This window comes from Salvelinus namaycush, chromosome 42, assembly GCF_016432855.1.
Source record: "Salvelinus namaycush isolate Seneca chromosome 42, SaNama_1.0, whole genome shotgun sequence".
In the NCBI taxonomy this organism is placed as follows: domain Eukaryota; kingdom Metazoa; phylum Chordata; class Actinopteri; order Salmoniformes; family Salmonidae; genus Salvelinus; species Salvelinus namaycush.
In genome coordinates this window covers 21,848,192-21,862,103 of record NC_052348.1, presented here as the reverse complement: position 1 = coordinate 21,862,103, position 13,912 = coordinate 21,848,192, and the positions used below count along the sequence as shown (strand labels likewise).

The following is a 13,912-nucleotide window of genomic DNA, read 5'->3' as shown; positions in this document are numbered from 1 at the left end:
CAATCAGGGACATGTTGAAAATGTCAGTGAAGACACTTGTCAGTTGGTCAGTGCATGCTCAGAGTACATATCCTGGTAATCCATCTCGCCCTGCGCCCTTGTGAATGTTGACCTGTTTAAAGGTCTTACTCATATCGGCTACAGAGAGCGTGATCACACAGTCCTCCGTAATAAAGCTATAATGCTACAAAGCTATATTACTACATGGTAATCTCACCTGTTTAATGTGTGTGTGCGTGTGCGTGTGTGTAATCTTACCTGAAGCAACAACTCCATCTCTTGGACTGGGCTTGAAGGCTCTTACGTTGGCATATAATTGGCCGTCAATGTCTGTGTTCTTCATTGCATCAGGCTCATCGTCTTCAAATCCATCTGAGATTTCATAAACTCCCTCTGACATCTTAACACACTTGTGCTCAAATACAGTAACTTCTACTTCTAACCTCAACTCTAAAGTACATCTACAGCTGTGTCTTCTCCCTGCAAAGTGCTGCGTCTGTGTGACTTTAGGTAGTGAAACTCTTTATCAGTCAACAACAGTGAAGGGGAAACAGTGAAATTAGCACAACCCTGGCCACCACGTGACTCCCACCAGCCTTAGTGTGATAATATAATACATAATGTGACTCGCACCAGTCTTAGTGTGATAATATAATAGATGATATGACTCCAACCAGTCTTAGTGTGATAATATAATACATGATATGACTTTATATCATGCTATATAAAGCATTTGTGAATTCACAGGGTCCCAATTTTGGATCTGCTAAAGTGAATTGGGATCCTGTTAATTGACATTTACACTACATATATCCTGACTGAGTGTACAACACCCCCAGCCTTCAGATGGAGAACACATTATGGCTCTCACTCTGTGACTGGAAGTGTCGGGGGAAGTTGACCCTAGATGCTGATCTTGAGTCAGTTTTGCATTTCCACCACAAATGGTTCAGGTTAGGATCAGGGGAGGGATTGCTGATCATAGATCTATACCGAGGGGAAACTTACCCCCAGAGTTTGACTGGCCACCGACGACCATATACAATGCATTACGAACACTTTCAGACCCCTTCACTTTTTCCACTTTTAGTTGCGTTACAGCCTTATTCTAAAATTGATTAAAACATTTTTTCCGTCATCAATCTACACACAATACCACATATTAACAAAGCATAAACTGTTTGTTTTTTTATTTTACCAAATCTTTACACAAATAATCCACTTACATGCAGGGAGAACATATAGAAAAACCTATTGTTTACTTTCAAATGAATCATTAGACATAGTTTTACAGAGAAGTAAAACTAAGACATGGCTTTGAAATATACTTGAGACCAAAGAGTAACACGTATGCTGTCCAACCAGAGAGAAAAGAGGAAACTGTGGCTGTCAGAGTGAGATGGGAGGGGGGAGAGCAGTAGCTGGGTTATTTGTTTCCTGGGTCTGTGAGGTCACAACTCAGCACTGCTCAATCTATCAACCACAATGAGGAGAGCGCTGTCTTGTTCAAGGCCGACTAGATTGCATTTAAGTTGAACGCAGCAACAAATGGGCATCAGATTGGTATATCATATGATGTGGTAAACTGATATGTTAAACACCAATCCAGGAGTTGTGAAATCTGGCAGGAGTCAGCCTGGAACGTGGCCAACAATATGAGTGGTGTTGGAGGAGAGACTTGGTCAAATGAAGGAAGCTTTCAGCAGCCATCTTGTTGACAAGCAGAGACAACAGAGTAGGATGACCAGACGTCCCCGTTTTCCGGGGACAGTCCCCGTTTTTGGTGGCCTGTCCCCAGCTGGAGCCGTCCCCGTTTTTAACAGTGTATTAAAAACTATCTGCAAAGTGAAATAATATTTTACGCGGCAAGAAAGACCGGGCAGCAGAGCCTACCGGTTGACGTCTCAATCGCGTTGTGCTTGTTTCCTCCAGCAGAGGGGGCTGCTCGCTATAGCAGCTTCATTCAATCTTCTTCCAGGTAAGTTACAATCGTTTGAGATACTAGCTAGTGATGTTATAATGTCACAATTTATTATATAGATTGATGATCTGCTCTAGAAAGGTTTTAAATAGGTTTACTAGCTAACATTAGTTATGTCGACTAAGGTATCTAGCTAGGACAGCTAACGTATAGTCACCCCATTCCGTACAAATGTACGGAAGCACAACATTCAAACGAGGCTACAAAGAAAACTATTGGGACGGTAGCGACTGTGTTGACTTCAAAATCGGGGGTGTGAACTAGGTTTCTATTCAAGCGTTGATCGACATGGTAATGGCTCTATAGTATTGGAGAAAAGTTGAAAAAACGGACCCTCCGTTACATCGTGAGGTGTCATGTCGTAATGTACAGCACGCATAAAGCAACTATTTCTGTCAATCTCTCTCCACCAGGTGTAGCACTTCTCTCATCGTTTAGAAACAAGAAATGGACAGTGACGGGGGTAAGGGGGGGATACCTAGTCTTTTTTTGCGTCATCATTGCATGCGATCATCATTCTCAAAGCCGCTGTTTACTTCTAAGATCACTTTAGCACCGCCCTAAAAACCTGATTCAAATTCGACACAAACCTTCAAATAGGTATGTAATGACACATGATATAAAATCTTTATAGTGTTTTATTTACATTTTAGAGGCGATAAGGTGATAAGTTGGACAGATCGAGTGAAAAAAAGCACTTTTCCCACACAACATCTCTGCTTCTCACCATCACGCATTAGTTTCGCTTCCCCACCCGCCATTTTTAAAAAGACCCGACGGGACTCATTGCCTGCTTGAATTATGCAGAAACGGGCAGCGTTTAGGTCATGTAATTGATAATGTTGGAAAGGGGAGAAATTGTGCTTTACAATGGTATTGACATTACAGTTGATCTGGAAGTATTACGTTTTTGGGGCGCTAAAATAAGGGCAATTGTACGGACCAAGGCGATGTACGAGTTTACGTGAGTTTACGTTAGCTACTGTCGTGGTAGCTAGGCCTTAGAAAACGTTCACATGTAAACATGCTGTTTACAGGCTATTTTGAAAATATGATTATATTAAATGAATGCACAATTAGTTATGAGAATATTTATTTGTAGATTACAATTTTAATGGTTTAGCATTATAAGTAGTGTAAATTTTTTTTTTGAAATTATCATGGATAACATTAGCATAATGTTTTCTGTTCGAGAGTGGAGAGGAAGACTGGATAGGAAGAAGAGTGAAAGAGAGAGAGGAGGAAATGTAAAGATATGGTTACAGAGCCTGACAATTTATTATTCCAAACAATGTTTTTGAGATAAAATACAAAAGGGAGTAAAGGGAGTAAAAAGAGTCAAGCGAGGAGAGTGTAGAAGAGTGAGGTGGAAAGGTAAAGAGAAGGAAAGGAAGGAAGACGAGTGAAGAAAAGAGGAGGAGAAAGTTAAGAGTGTAAGAAGAGCAGACAGAGGAGGTGCAATGGCTCTTTCCAAGAAACGGAATGAATGATATATGGACAGCAGCAAGAAACGGGTTCACTGTTCCTATGCTTATTGTGAAGACAAACTTCAACCTCCCCTGCCAGGAGTTCATGGAGAAGCTGGCCAAAGACAGAGCAATCCTGAAGAAGATTCATTCTTCTGAGAAATATACAGATTAGGTTGGTATGAGTATATTATGTAGTTACCAATCACATCATCATGTCTTATTAGCACATTCATTGCTTTATTATAGAACTAATTACAAAAACATGAGTTAATTTCCAGTAGCTCATTCCAGTCTGTCACAACATTCACCAATAGTCAACTCACCGGCAGGCTGAAGTCCCGCCCCTGGGCGGCAGCCAGGGCGCGGCAGACCTCGGCGGTTTTGCGTAATACAGCCCTCTGTGTGATGTCACGGTGTATGACCGAGCCCCCTCCTGAGATGAGGGGTTTGAAGGCCTGGGTGCCCCCTGGAATGGACAGGTACAGCGCCATCAAGAGGAGGGAGGTCTGCATGGCAGTGCATAAAGTCTTGAGGGTCCAAGGAGATTGGTGGAGGTCTCTAATAACTCTCTCTATGTGTGAGATATGATCAGAGTCCAATATCAAGTATCTTCCTGGTTCTGTGAGCCTGTTGCAACCTACAGAGACACAAAGGGACAGAGAGCAAACCAAGGAGAGGTTACTCAGGGTTAACGAGCAGTAGTGGGAACGCCTGGGTGGAGATTGGGAATGAAGAGGGAAGCATGAGATAGACAAGGGAATGAAGAGGGAAGCATGAGAGAGACAAGGGAATGAAGAGGGAAGCATGAGATAGACAAGGGAATGAAGAGGGAAGCATGAGAGAGACGAGGGAGGCATGAGAGAGACAAGGGAATGAAGAGGGACGCATGAGAGCGAAAAGGGAATGAAGGGGGAAGCATGAGAGAGACACGGGAATGAAGAGGGAAGCATGAGGTAGACAAGGGAATGAAGAGGGAAGCATGAGAGAGAAAAGGGAATGAAGGGGGAAGCATGAGATAGACAAGGGAATGAAGAGGGAAGCATGAGAGAGACAAGGGAATGAAGAGGGAAGCATGAGAGAGACAAGGGAATGAAGAGGGAAGCATGAGAGAGACAAGGGAATGATGAGTGAAGCATGAGGTAGACAAGGGAATGAAGAGGGAAGCATGAGGTAGGCAAGGGAATGAAGAGGGAAGCATGAGAGAGAAAAGGGAATGAAGGGGGAAGCATGAGGGAATGAAGGGAATGAAGGGGGAAGCATGAGAGAGACACGGGAATGAAGAGGGAAGCATGAGAGAGAAAAGGGAATGAAGGGGGAAGCATGAGAGAGACACGGGAATGAAGAGGGAAGCATGAGGTAGACAAGGGTATGAAGAGGGAAGCATGAGAGAGAAAAGGGAATGAAGGGGGAAGCATGAGATAGACAAGGGAATGAAGAGGGAAGCATGAGAGAGACAAGGGAATGAAGAGGGAGGCATGAGAGAGACAAGGGAATGAAGAGGGAAGCATGAGAGCGAAAAGGGAATGAAGGGGGAAGCATGAGAGAGACACGGGAATGAAGAGGGAAGCATGAGAGCGACAAGGGAATGAAGGGGAGGCATGATAGAGACAAGGGAATGATGTGGAAAGCATGACAGAGACAAGGGCAGGAAGACAGAAATAGTCTCACAAGTCCTGACCATATCTCACTATACCATATCTTTAAAATAACTTGTAGTTATCTAACGAACGTACTTTAAGTAAACTTCAATTTACGTAACATTTCCCATTCAAACACATTACATGAATAGTGCAAAATTAACTCCTATAGTTTGTAACTTCACCAGATCTGAAATACCTCACCATATTAATGCAATATGATGGGACCCTGTCAACCTACCAGGTCTCTCACATCTCAGTCATAACAAAGGAATGGAACCCTGTCAACCTACCAGGTCTCTAACATCTCAGTCATAACAAAGGAATGGAACTCTGTCAACCTACCAGGTCTCTCACATCTCAGTCATAACAAAGGAATGGAACTCTGTCAACCTACCAGGTCTCTAACATCTCAGTCATAACAAAGGAATGGAACTCTGTCAACCTACCAGGTCTCTAACATCTCAGTCATAACAAAGGAATGGAACCCTGTCAACCTACCAGGTCTCTCACATCTCAGTCATAACAAAGGAATGGAACCCTGTCAACCTACCAGGTCTCAAACATCTCAGTCATAACAAAGGAATGGAACTCTGTCAACCTACCAGGTCTCTCACATCTCAGTCATAACAAAGGAATGGAACTCTGTCAACCTACCAGGTATCTCACATCTCAGTCATAACAAAGGAATGGAACCCTGTCAACCTACCAGATCTCTCACATCTCAGTCATAACAAAGGAATGGAACCCTGTCAACCTACCAGGTCTCTCACATCTCAGTCATAACAAAGGAATGGAACTCTGTCAACCTACCAGGTCTCTCACATCTCAGTCATAACAAAGGAATGGAACCCTGTCAACCTACCAGGACTCTCACATCTCAGTCATAACAAAGGAATGGATCTCTGTCAACCTACCAGGTCTCTCACATCTCAGTCATAACAAAGGAAAGGAAACAACCATAACCAGCAGAATTAGAATATTGATATACTGTATAAATCATACCCTGGACACTGGCATGAGAGACCACTGAAAACCAAACACACACTAACTTACCCAGAGGCCTTAGGTGTTGACGTGGTGCATTCTGCACATCAGCCAGTAGAGGGCAATATTTAACTCAACCAGCTAAAGGAAGGATTAGCAGACAAATCATAAACTAGGCCAGGGGTGGCAAACCTGTTCCTGGAGAGCCGCAGGTACTGCAGGATTTTGTCCCAACTAGGCTCCACACTGTATGTGGGTGAGTATGTGAAGGGGACAACTGAATGCATTCAACTGAGACGTTTCTTCCACATTTAACCCAACCCTTCTGAATGAGAGAGGTGCAGGGGTCTACCTTAATCGACGTCATTGGCGACAGGGGAGAATGGCAGATTTTTCCAACTTGCTGGCTGGGGGATTTGAACCAGCAACTTTTAGATTACAGTCCCGAAGCTCTTAACCATTAGGTTATGCAACACTGAGGCATACATGAGAGCATAAGCTATTCCGGACGACTGTGTGATCACGCTCTTTGTAGCTGGTGTGAGTAAGACCTTTAAACAGGTCAACATTCACAAGGCTGCGGGCTTAGACTGATTACCAGGAAGTGTGCTCCGGGCAAGAGCAGATTTACAACCATTCAACAGCAATGGCTCATGTGAAGGGCAGTATGGTAATGACCCTATCCTGTAGTACGTTATCAAGATAAGCTACAAGCCTTGTGTCAATACACCTGTCCAGGCAGAAGGAGAAGTCAGCCTCTGATGTCCAGAAAAGGACAGAGGAATGAGCCCAACGTATAAAGTTTTTCTAAAACGAACTAGTAACTAGACAGGCACAAGAGTTTGTGGGGTATGAACGTGACTTAAACTGAAGTGGCACGTTAGTTGTAAATGCAAATTGGCATACAGGTCATTGGTCCACAACCCTAGTCCTGGACTGCACCTGATTAAGCTCTGAGCAAACAGTGAATAAGCCTGAAATTGTTCAAGTAGTGTGAAGGGGATCATGGTCATGAGTGAGTTAGAGAAAAGATACCCCAGTTAAACATTACTTTTTGTAATTGGTCATAGGTGAGTGTCTAGAAGCAATGTCAGTTAAAACATAAGATTCATTTGTGTCAGCACTCAAAAACTAGATTTCAAAGTTATTTTATGCTGTTTTATTCATTTAGAGGCAACGAGCTAAAACAAACATTGAGTACTGACAACAGTAGAAGCTCAGCTACAATACAGTATAAAACTAGTCCTACTCAGTATAGAGTTATGGAGTAAACATGATGTCAAGTAGCATGTACATGTCAGTCTTCCATCTTCCTTTGGCAACACTCAGTTTCCACAAAAGGGCAGAGGAATAAGACCAACAGATTCAAAACTAACTATTAAAAACAGCCAATGGGAGACCGGCACGAAAGTTTGTATTGTATGAATGAGACCTGTACTGAAGTGGCATTTTATCTATGCAAATAGCAGATACAGGATAGATGACTGTCCGGAGGGAGGGAGGTGCACCAAACTGAAGGCAACTTGGTAACATCACAGCCACAAGCACCAGAGAGCTGTAACCTGATGATAACTAGGATCATCTTTGAGTATACTCTAGATTGTAGTGAAGATGGTGACGTTTGTAGTGTGGGCTGTCTTCTCATTGACCTTCCGTATGGTCAATGGAATGGTATGTTTGTGTGTGTGTGCACATGTCACATACCCTAACTGAATGTTAAACATTTTAAATCCTAAAAAGGTGAAATAGCTAAATCCTTTTTCTCCTCTCCAAAGTGAGGCCTGACACCATTCTGGACATGGCACTTTCATCTGTCGATGATGCATACAAGGGCTGTGTTCCAGCTATGTTGACTAAGGTGAAAGTGTACCTGAAAGATGAGATTACAGCCAATACCGACGACTTCGGGACTCGTTGGACAGAACATTATGATGCTCCTGACAACAAAAAAGCTGATGGGGAATTTACAGTTGAACATATTGTTGCAATCAAGTTGTACTCTGGTATTTTTTACAAAACATTCAATGATGCAGTTCGTGTGGGAAAAGATAAATACAAAGCAAAAACATTTGAGTTCTATGCATGGCAATTTCTGCTGTCTGAGCCATACGTATTCTGAAAGAAAAAAATTATCCCAATGAATGTTTGAAAACCGTATACTGTGGAACCAAACGTGTTAACCAGGGTCAATTAAATCAAGAAATTAGATTTGGCAAATTCCTCTCAACCTCTACTTCTCAGACTCTTGCTGCAGATTTTGGAACTGAAAATTGTTTTGAAATTGAAACATGCTATGGTGTCTCTGTGGAAAAATATACGATCATGGGGTCACTTGAGGCAGAGGTTTTGATTCCCCCTTATGAGAAATTTTAAATTGAGGAAGTGAAAAATAGAAACAAAGACCTGTGGTGCAAAGTTGTTTTCAAACTGAAAAGTGCAACATATTTAAGTGATCTGAACTGTGCTTTAGTGTAAATACAGATCAAGCCCCTGTTAGGAATCAGATAATAATTCTACTACTTTGCCGTATGTGGAGAAACAGATGAGCAATATCCGTACCTATTTGCATAGAGATTTAAATTATTAACATGACATTTTGCATTTACTTAAATCTGTCATCTAGATGGTTCCTCTGTCTACAGCTTCTATCAATACCAACACTGTAAAATGTTATAACCCACTGCCTTAAAATTTTAAGTTATGTCAACACGAGAAATTTTGTTAACATAACCTCACATTAGTATACAAGTTCATTCAACTCTAAATTGTACATTTAAGGTTTGAGTTGCCAAACGTCAGCCTCAAATCCTTAATGACTTGTAGAAGATCTGCAAAGAGGAGTGGGACAAAATCCTTCCTGAGATGTGTGCAAACCTGGGGCCAACTACAAGAAACGTCTGACCTCTGTGATTGCCAACAAGGGTTTTGCAACCAAGTACTAAGTCATGTTTTGCAGAGGGGTCAAATACTTATTTCCCTCATTAAAATGCAAATCAATTTATAACATTTTTGACATGCGTTTTTCTGGATTTTTTGGTTGTTATTCTGTCTCTCACTGTTCAAATAAACCTACCATTACAATTATAGACTGATCATTTCTTTGTCAGTGTGCAAACGTACAAAATCAGCAGGGGATCAAATACTTTTTTCCCTCACTATGTACTGTAGCATTACCTGTAACTATATGTACTGTAGCATTTACTGTAACTATATGTACTGTAGCATTATCTGTAACTATATTTACTGTAGCATTTACAGTAACAATATTTACTGTAACTATGTTGTATACCATCAATGATTGAATGGGCCACCCAGAACAATGGAAACAATTGAACAAATACATTTTCACATGAAACTAGCACTTCAAATCAAACTGTATTGGTCGTGTACACAGATTTGAAAAACATTATCACAGGTGCAGTGAAATGCTTGTGTTTCTAGCTCCAAACGTGCAGTAATAATACCTAGAAACAATAAGCACATCATCCAAAGGAAAAACAAAGAAATTAAGAAATATCAGAACGACCACTTGATTTCTATGCTATACCTGTGGTGCTAAAGGAATGACATCCCATGATATTGATATGAGGCTCTAAATAAGTCTCAGATTACATAACAACAAGCACATTTGTAGAAATATGTACTACATTTACGGGGGTTATAATAAAGTAAGACAATTACATAAAGGTATTCAAAACGAGTCATATTATTCACAATTAAGGAGTCCATTTCAGTATGTGATATTACTGGACACCTTGCAGACAGTGGTTTTAACTAGTTGTATGAGGTATTTTAGTGCTGGGCTGGAACAATAGCCTAAAACCTCAAGGTATAATTCAAAATGATCTCATGGCAGAATTTACATGATCTCAAGGCAGAAATTGTTAGAGGCACTATTGAACACATGACAGTATTATGTAATGTTGTGGTTGAGGTTTATTCAAAGAGACAGAATAAAGACCAGTATGGACAGAACCAGGTATATTTACATGTTGTGGGATATTTTCAGCAACTGAGTGTTTATCTGTAGCTATTGTCAGATCGATTGTTATAAAGACCAAGCAGACAGAACACATTCTAATGGTGCAAGAACGTGTAGCAGACAAGGCTCTGACATTTAAAACAACACTGTGAATAAGATGAGTGAGAGAGGAGACACCCCACTCAAACCCACTGGTTAGGGACATTCATTAAGTAGTCTTTTTACATTTGTTGAAGCCATTGTCTCCACATGACTTATTTTATTTGACAATTAAGAAGAGAGGGTGGATGAGGATGGTATTGACTTGGGAGGAGGGGGATGTTCAGTAAGAAGGACAGTAGACATGTCCAGACTTCAGAAAATGTATAACAACTCAACAGCATGTTACTAATTTACAGTGCATTGTGGGAATGGCTCTATCCTGCAGTACGTTATCAGGTAAAGATACAGAAGTAGCCTTGTGTTAATGGTCCTGTCCAGGCAGAACTATAAGCCGTGTGTTAATGTTGCTGTCTAGGCAGAACTATACGCCTTGTGTTAATGTTCCTGTCCAGGCAGAACTATAAGCCTTGTGTTAATGTTCCTGTCCAGGCAGAACTATAAGCCTTGTGTTAATGTTCCTGTCCAGGCAGAACTATACGCCTTGTGTTAATGTTCCTGTCCAGGCAGAACTATAAGCCTTGTGTTAATGTTCCTGTCCAGGCAGAACTATAAGCCTTGTGTTAATGTTACTGTCCAGGCAGAAGTAAAAGCCAAAGTCCAAAAAAGGACAGAAGAATTAGACCAACGTATATAAAAGAAACTAGTAAAAACAGACAATGGGAGGCTGACACGAGAGTCTGTGGTGTATGATAGTCAAATTTAACTTTCACGTGGGTTCTATGTAAATGGTCAGACAGGATAAAATACAGTCCCGACAGAAGGAGACATACCAAGAGCAACAACAGATAGACACACCAAGAGACATCAAAGTCAAGAAGACCTGGTGAAGCTATACCCAACAGGAGCACAAGAGTAGTAACGTAAGTCATAACATTTATTAGACTCTGACTTAGAATAATTACATTTTTCCTGGAGGGAACTTCTATAAAAATAATAATTTATCATTTATATTCTTAAACTTTAATATAAGTGAATATTGCTGACTACTATTCGACCACTGTTCCCTTTACATGTTGTTTTACTACAGGACCTGTTGAAGTCATGGGGAGAGAAAACATACTAACCTTTGCTATGCTGTGTGTCTTCCATGATTGGACTCTGGGTGTGGAATCAAAGATGGTAAGAATCTCTCAAATCTGTTACATAGAATTATACGTTCATTTTTTTTAGCACAAAGGCTTTTTTGGCATTTTTCACTATCCAGCATAGAAGTACGTTTCATGTTACTTGCCACTTTAAATACCATGTGTCAGTTCTTTCTCTCCTTTTTGTTTGGGGGGGGGGGGGGGGGGGTGCTACGGTTGCCATGGGTAACCAACTTGAAAAGTGTAGAATTACTACATTACCCTTAATGCTCATTGACTGAACGTTCCAAATTACCGTGGAAATCATGCATCACAATACTAATTCTATTTTTATGGTGAAATGCCTTCTTTGAGGTAGGGCAGGGCGGTGACTTTGCAACCAAATTATTTTACTGTACTTTGTCGCATAATAGACTTGTATGGTCGTACAAGGTGCCACTGGTGGAATCAGTACCCTAAAAATGATTTACATGGCCCCAGTTGCATTTGCAACCAAATTACTTTTCTATGCAAATTCAATAATAGTTGCACAAATAGGCTCACAGTGAGCAGTGAACAAAATAACCATAGATATGAAGTTGACAATAGCTTTTTAGTAGCATAAATCCATTCTATTTTTACTGTTGCAGCCCTAAAACATGTAATTGCATTTAATCAAATGAATCAGATCCAATTAGTTACCACCTGTAGAGCGGGGTACCTCTATGATACATTAATTAATGTAAGAAAACTGTTATCGAAATACTACTCACTTTACACAGCATGTTATTAAACCTTCGAATTACACCAATTACAGACTGTAGTCTTAAAGGAGGACTGAGTAAGGCCAAAATGTCACTACACAACAGAACAATTTTTCAGTAAGTCATGAGAAAGTATTCATAAATAAGTTTAAATTCCTATGAGTGTGTTATAACATCCAAAGAGCGTGCCACTTTACCAATCGTGGTGGAAAATCATTAATGAATCAGTTACGAGTGCTTGTAAACACTCATGTGTCTTCACTGATTGGTCCCAATACATGTATAAGTAACATAAATATATGTGTAACACAGACATTTGGCAGAGACAATGTAGCTTGCTTATAACAGTTCATGTGGAGTGGGTGTTATAATGTTTATGTCATTACTGCATAAGACTACATAAAACTATGTAGGCTTATAAAGAGTGTACGAAAACAGGGATTTATGACAATGTCATGCATATAAAGGCTTTGACTCAATGTCATGCATATAAAGGCTTTATGACAATGTCATGCATATAAAGGTTTTATGACTATGTCATGCATATAAAGGCTTTGACTCTATGTCATGCATATAAAGGCTTTATGACTATGTCATGCATATAAAGGTTTTATGAATGCTTTATGAATAATACATTTCACCACTGTAATTAAAGTGTTACCATTATCTCTTCCCTTTTCTGAAGATTCATCCCCGACTGAATCGTCGCAATCCCGACCCAATACACCTTGACATGGCCCCTGACTCTATCGATGACTCCTATGAGGGCTGCAGGGAGAATATGCTCTGTGAGGTGACAACCAACTTCCTACCAAAGGAGAAAGATAATGACAGCAAATTCAAAGGCGCTTGGGAAGATGCTATGAAGGTGTATGACAACAACTATAAATCTAACATTAAACATCTGTCTATTGACCATTTAAGGGCAATTCATGTGTATGTGAATACAGGAACGAGCATTTTCGAGTCATTCAATGAGGCCACTCGTACCCTAGGGAGGAGCTACAAGACCGATTACAAGTATCACTCCTTGCATTTCCTGTTGTCTGATGCCTTACGTATTCTTAATAAAGCCCAGAGAAAAAAGTGTGTAAAAACCTTTCGTGGAGCCAATCTAGCTTTCGAAGGGGAAAAAAATGACATAATGCGATTTGGCCAATTTACTTCATCAACTACAGACGAGTCTGTGGCTAAAGTGTTTGCAAATGGGAAGACATGTTTTAAGATCAATACCTGTTTTGGTGCTTCCCTGGCAGGTTTATCTCAAGTGAATGATGAACAAGAGGTGTTGATTCCCCCATATGAGGTTTTCATAATTGCTGAGGTGACCAAGAAAAATGTATTGGATAAGAGTGAATGTGAGATTGTCTATAAACTAGAGAGCACAAAAACAACCAAAAGTGACTTGAATTGCCATATTGTCGAAAATGACAAAAAAGATAAAAAAATGTGTAACACCATGTAACACGTGACAAGTGACATGTTGAATGTTTTGGTCGAGTTCCAGGTCAACTTCATTGCAGACGTTGCATTGCATCAAACAATGGTTGGTCCCACTTCATCGACTGCACAGTCGGGCATCCGATTGCTATAACATATCATCTGGTTAGCTGATACGTTAAACACCTCCCCAATCGTTGTGAGATCTGGCAGGCGTCTGCAATGTAGTCAGGCAGGAACACCACCCATCTTTTGCCCAGGTTCATGTGTGTTTCCAGGTGCAGCTTATTGCTTGGCTGCTAAGTACCAGGCTGTTGGGTCAGTCTTGTGCTCCACATGCTGTGTGAAGGTTGCAGTGCTTTATGATGATGGAAGTGTTCACAGTCTTTAGAAAACCCAGCAGTGGCATCCTTGAAATAATTTGTT

General features: G+C 40.7%; 1 protein-coding gene across 1 annotated transcript; it reads left to right on the top strand.

Annotated features, from left to right (window-relative positions):
* The first annotated feature begins 11,259 nt into the window (after window positions 1–11,259).
* LOC120035047 (ecto-ADP-ribosyltransferase 5-like) lies at window positions 11,260–13,511 on the top strand. The gene is made up of 2 exons (XM_038981808.1): window positions 11,260–11,337; window positions 12,732–13,511. The coding sequence occupies exons 1-2, from the start codon at window positions 11,260–11,262 to the stop codon at window positions 13,509–13,511; spliced, it is 858 nt and encodes a 285-aa protein (XP_038837736.1).
* The last annotated feature ends 401 nt before the right edge of the window (window positions 13,512–13,912 follow it).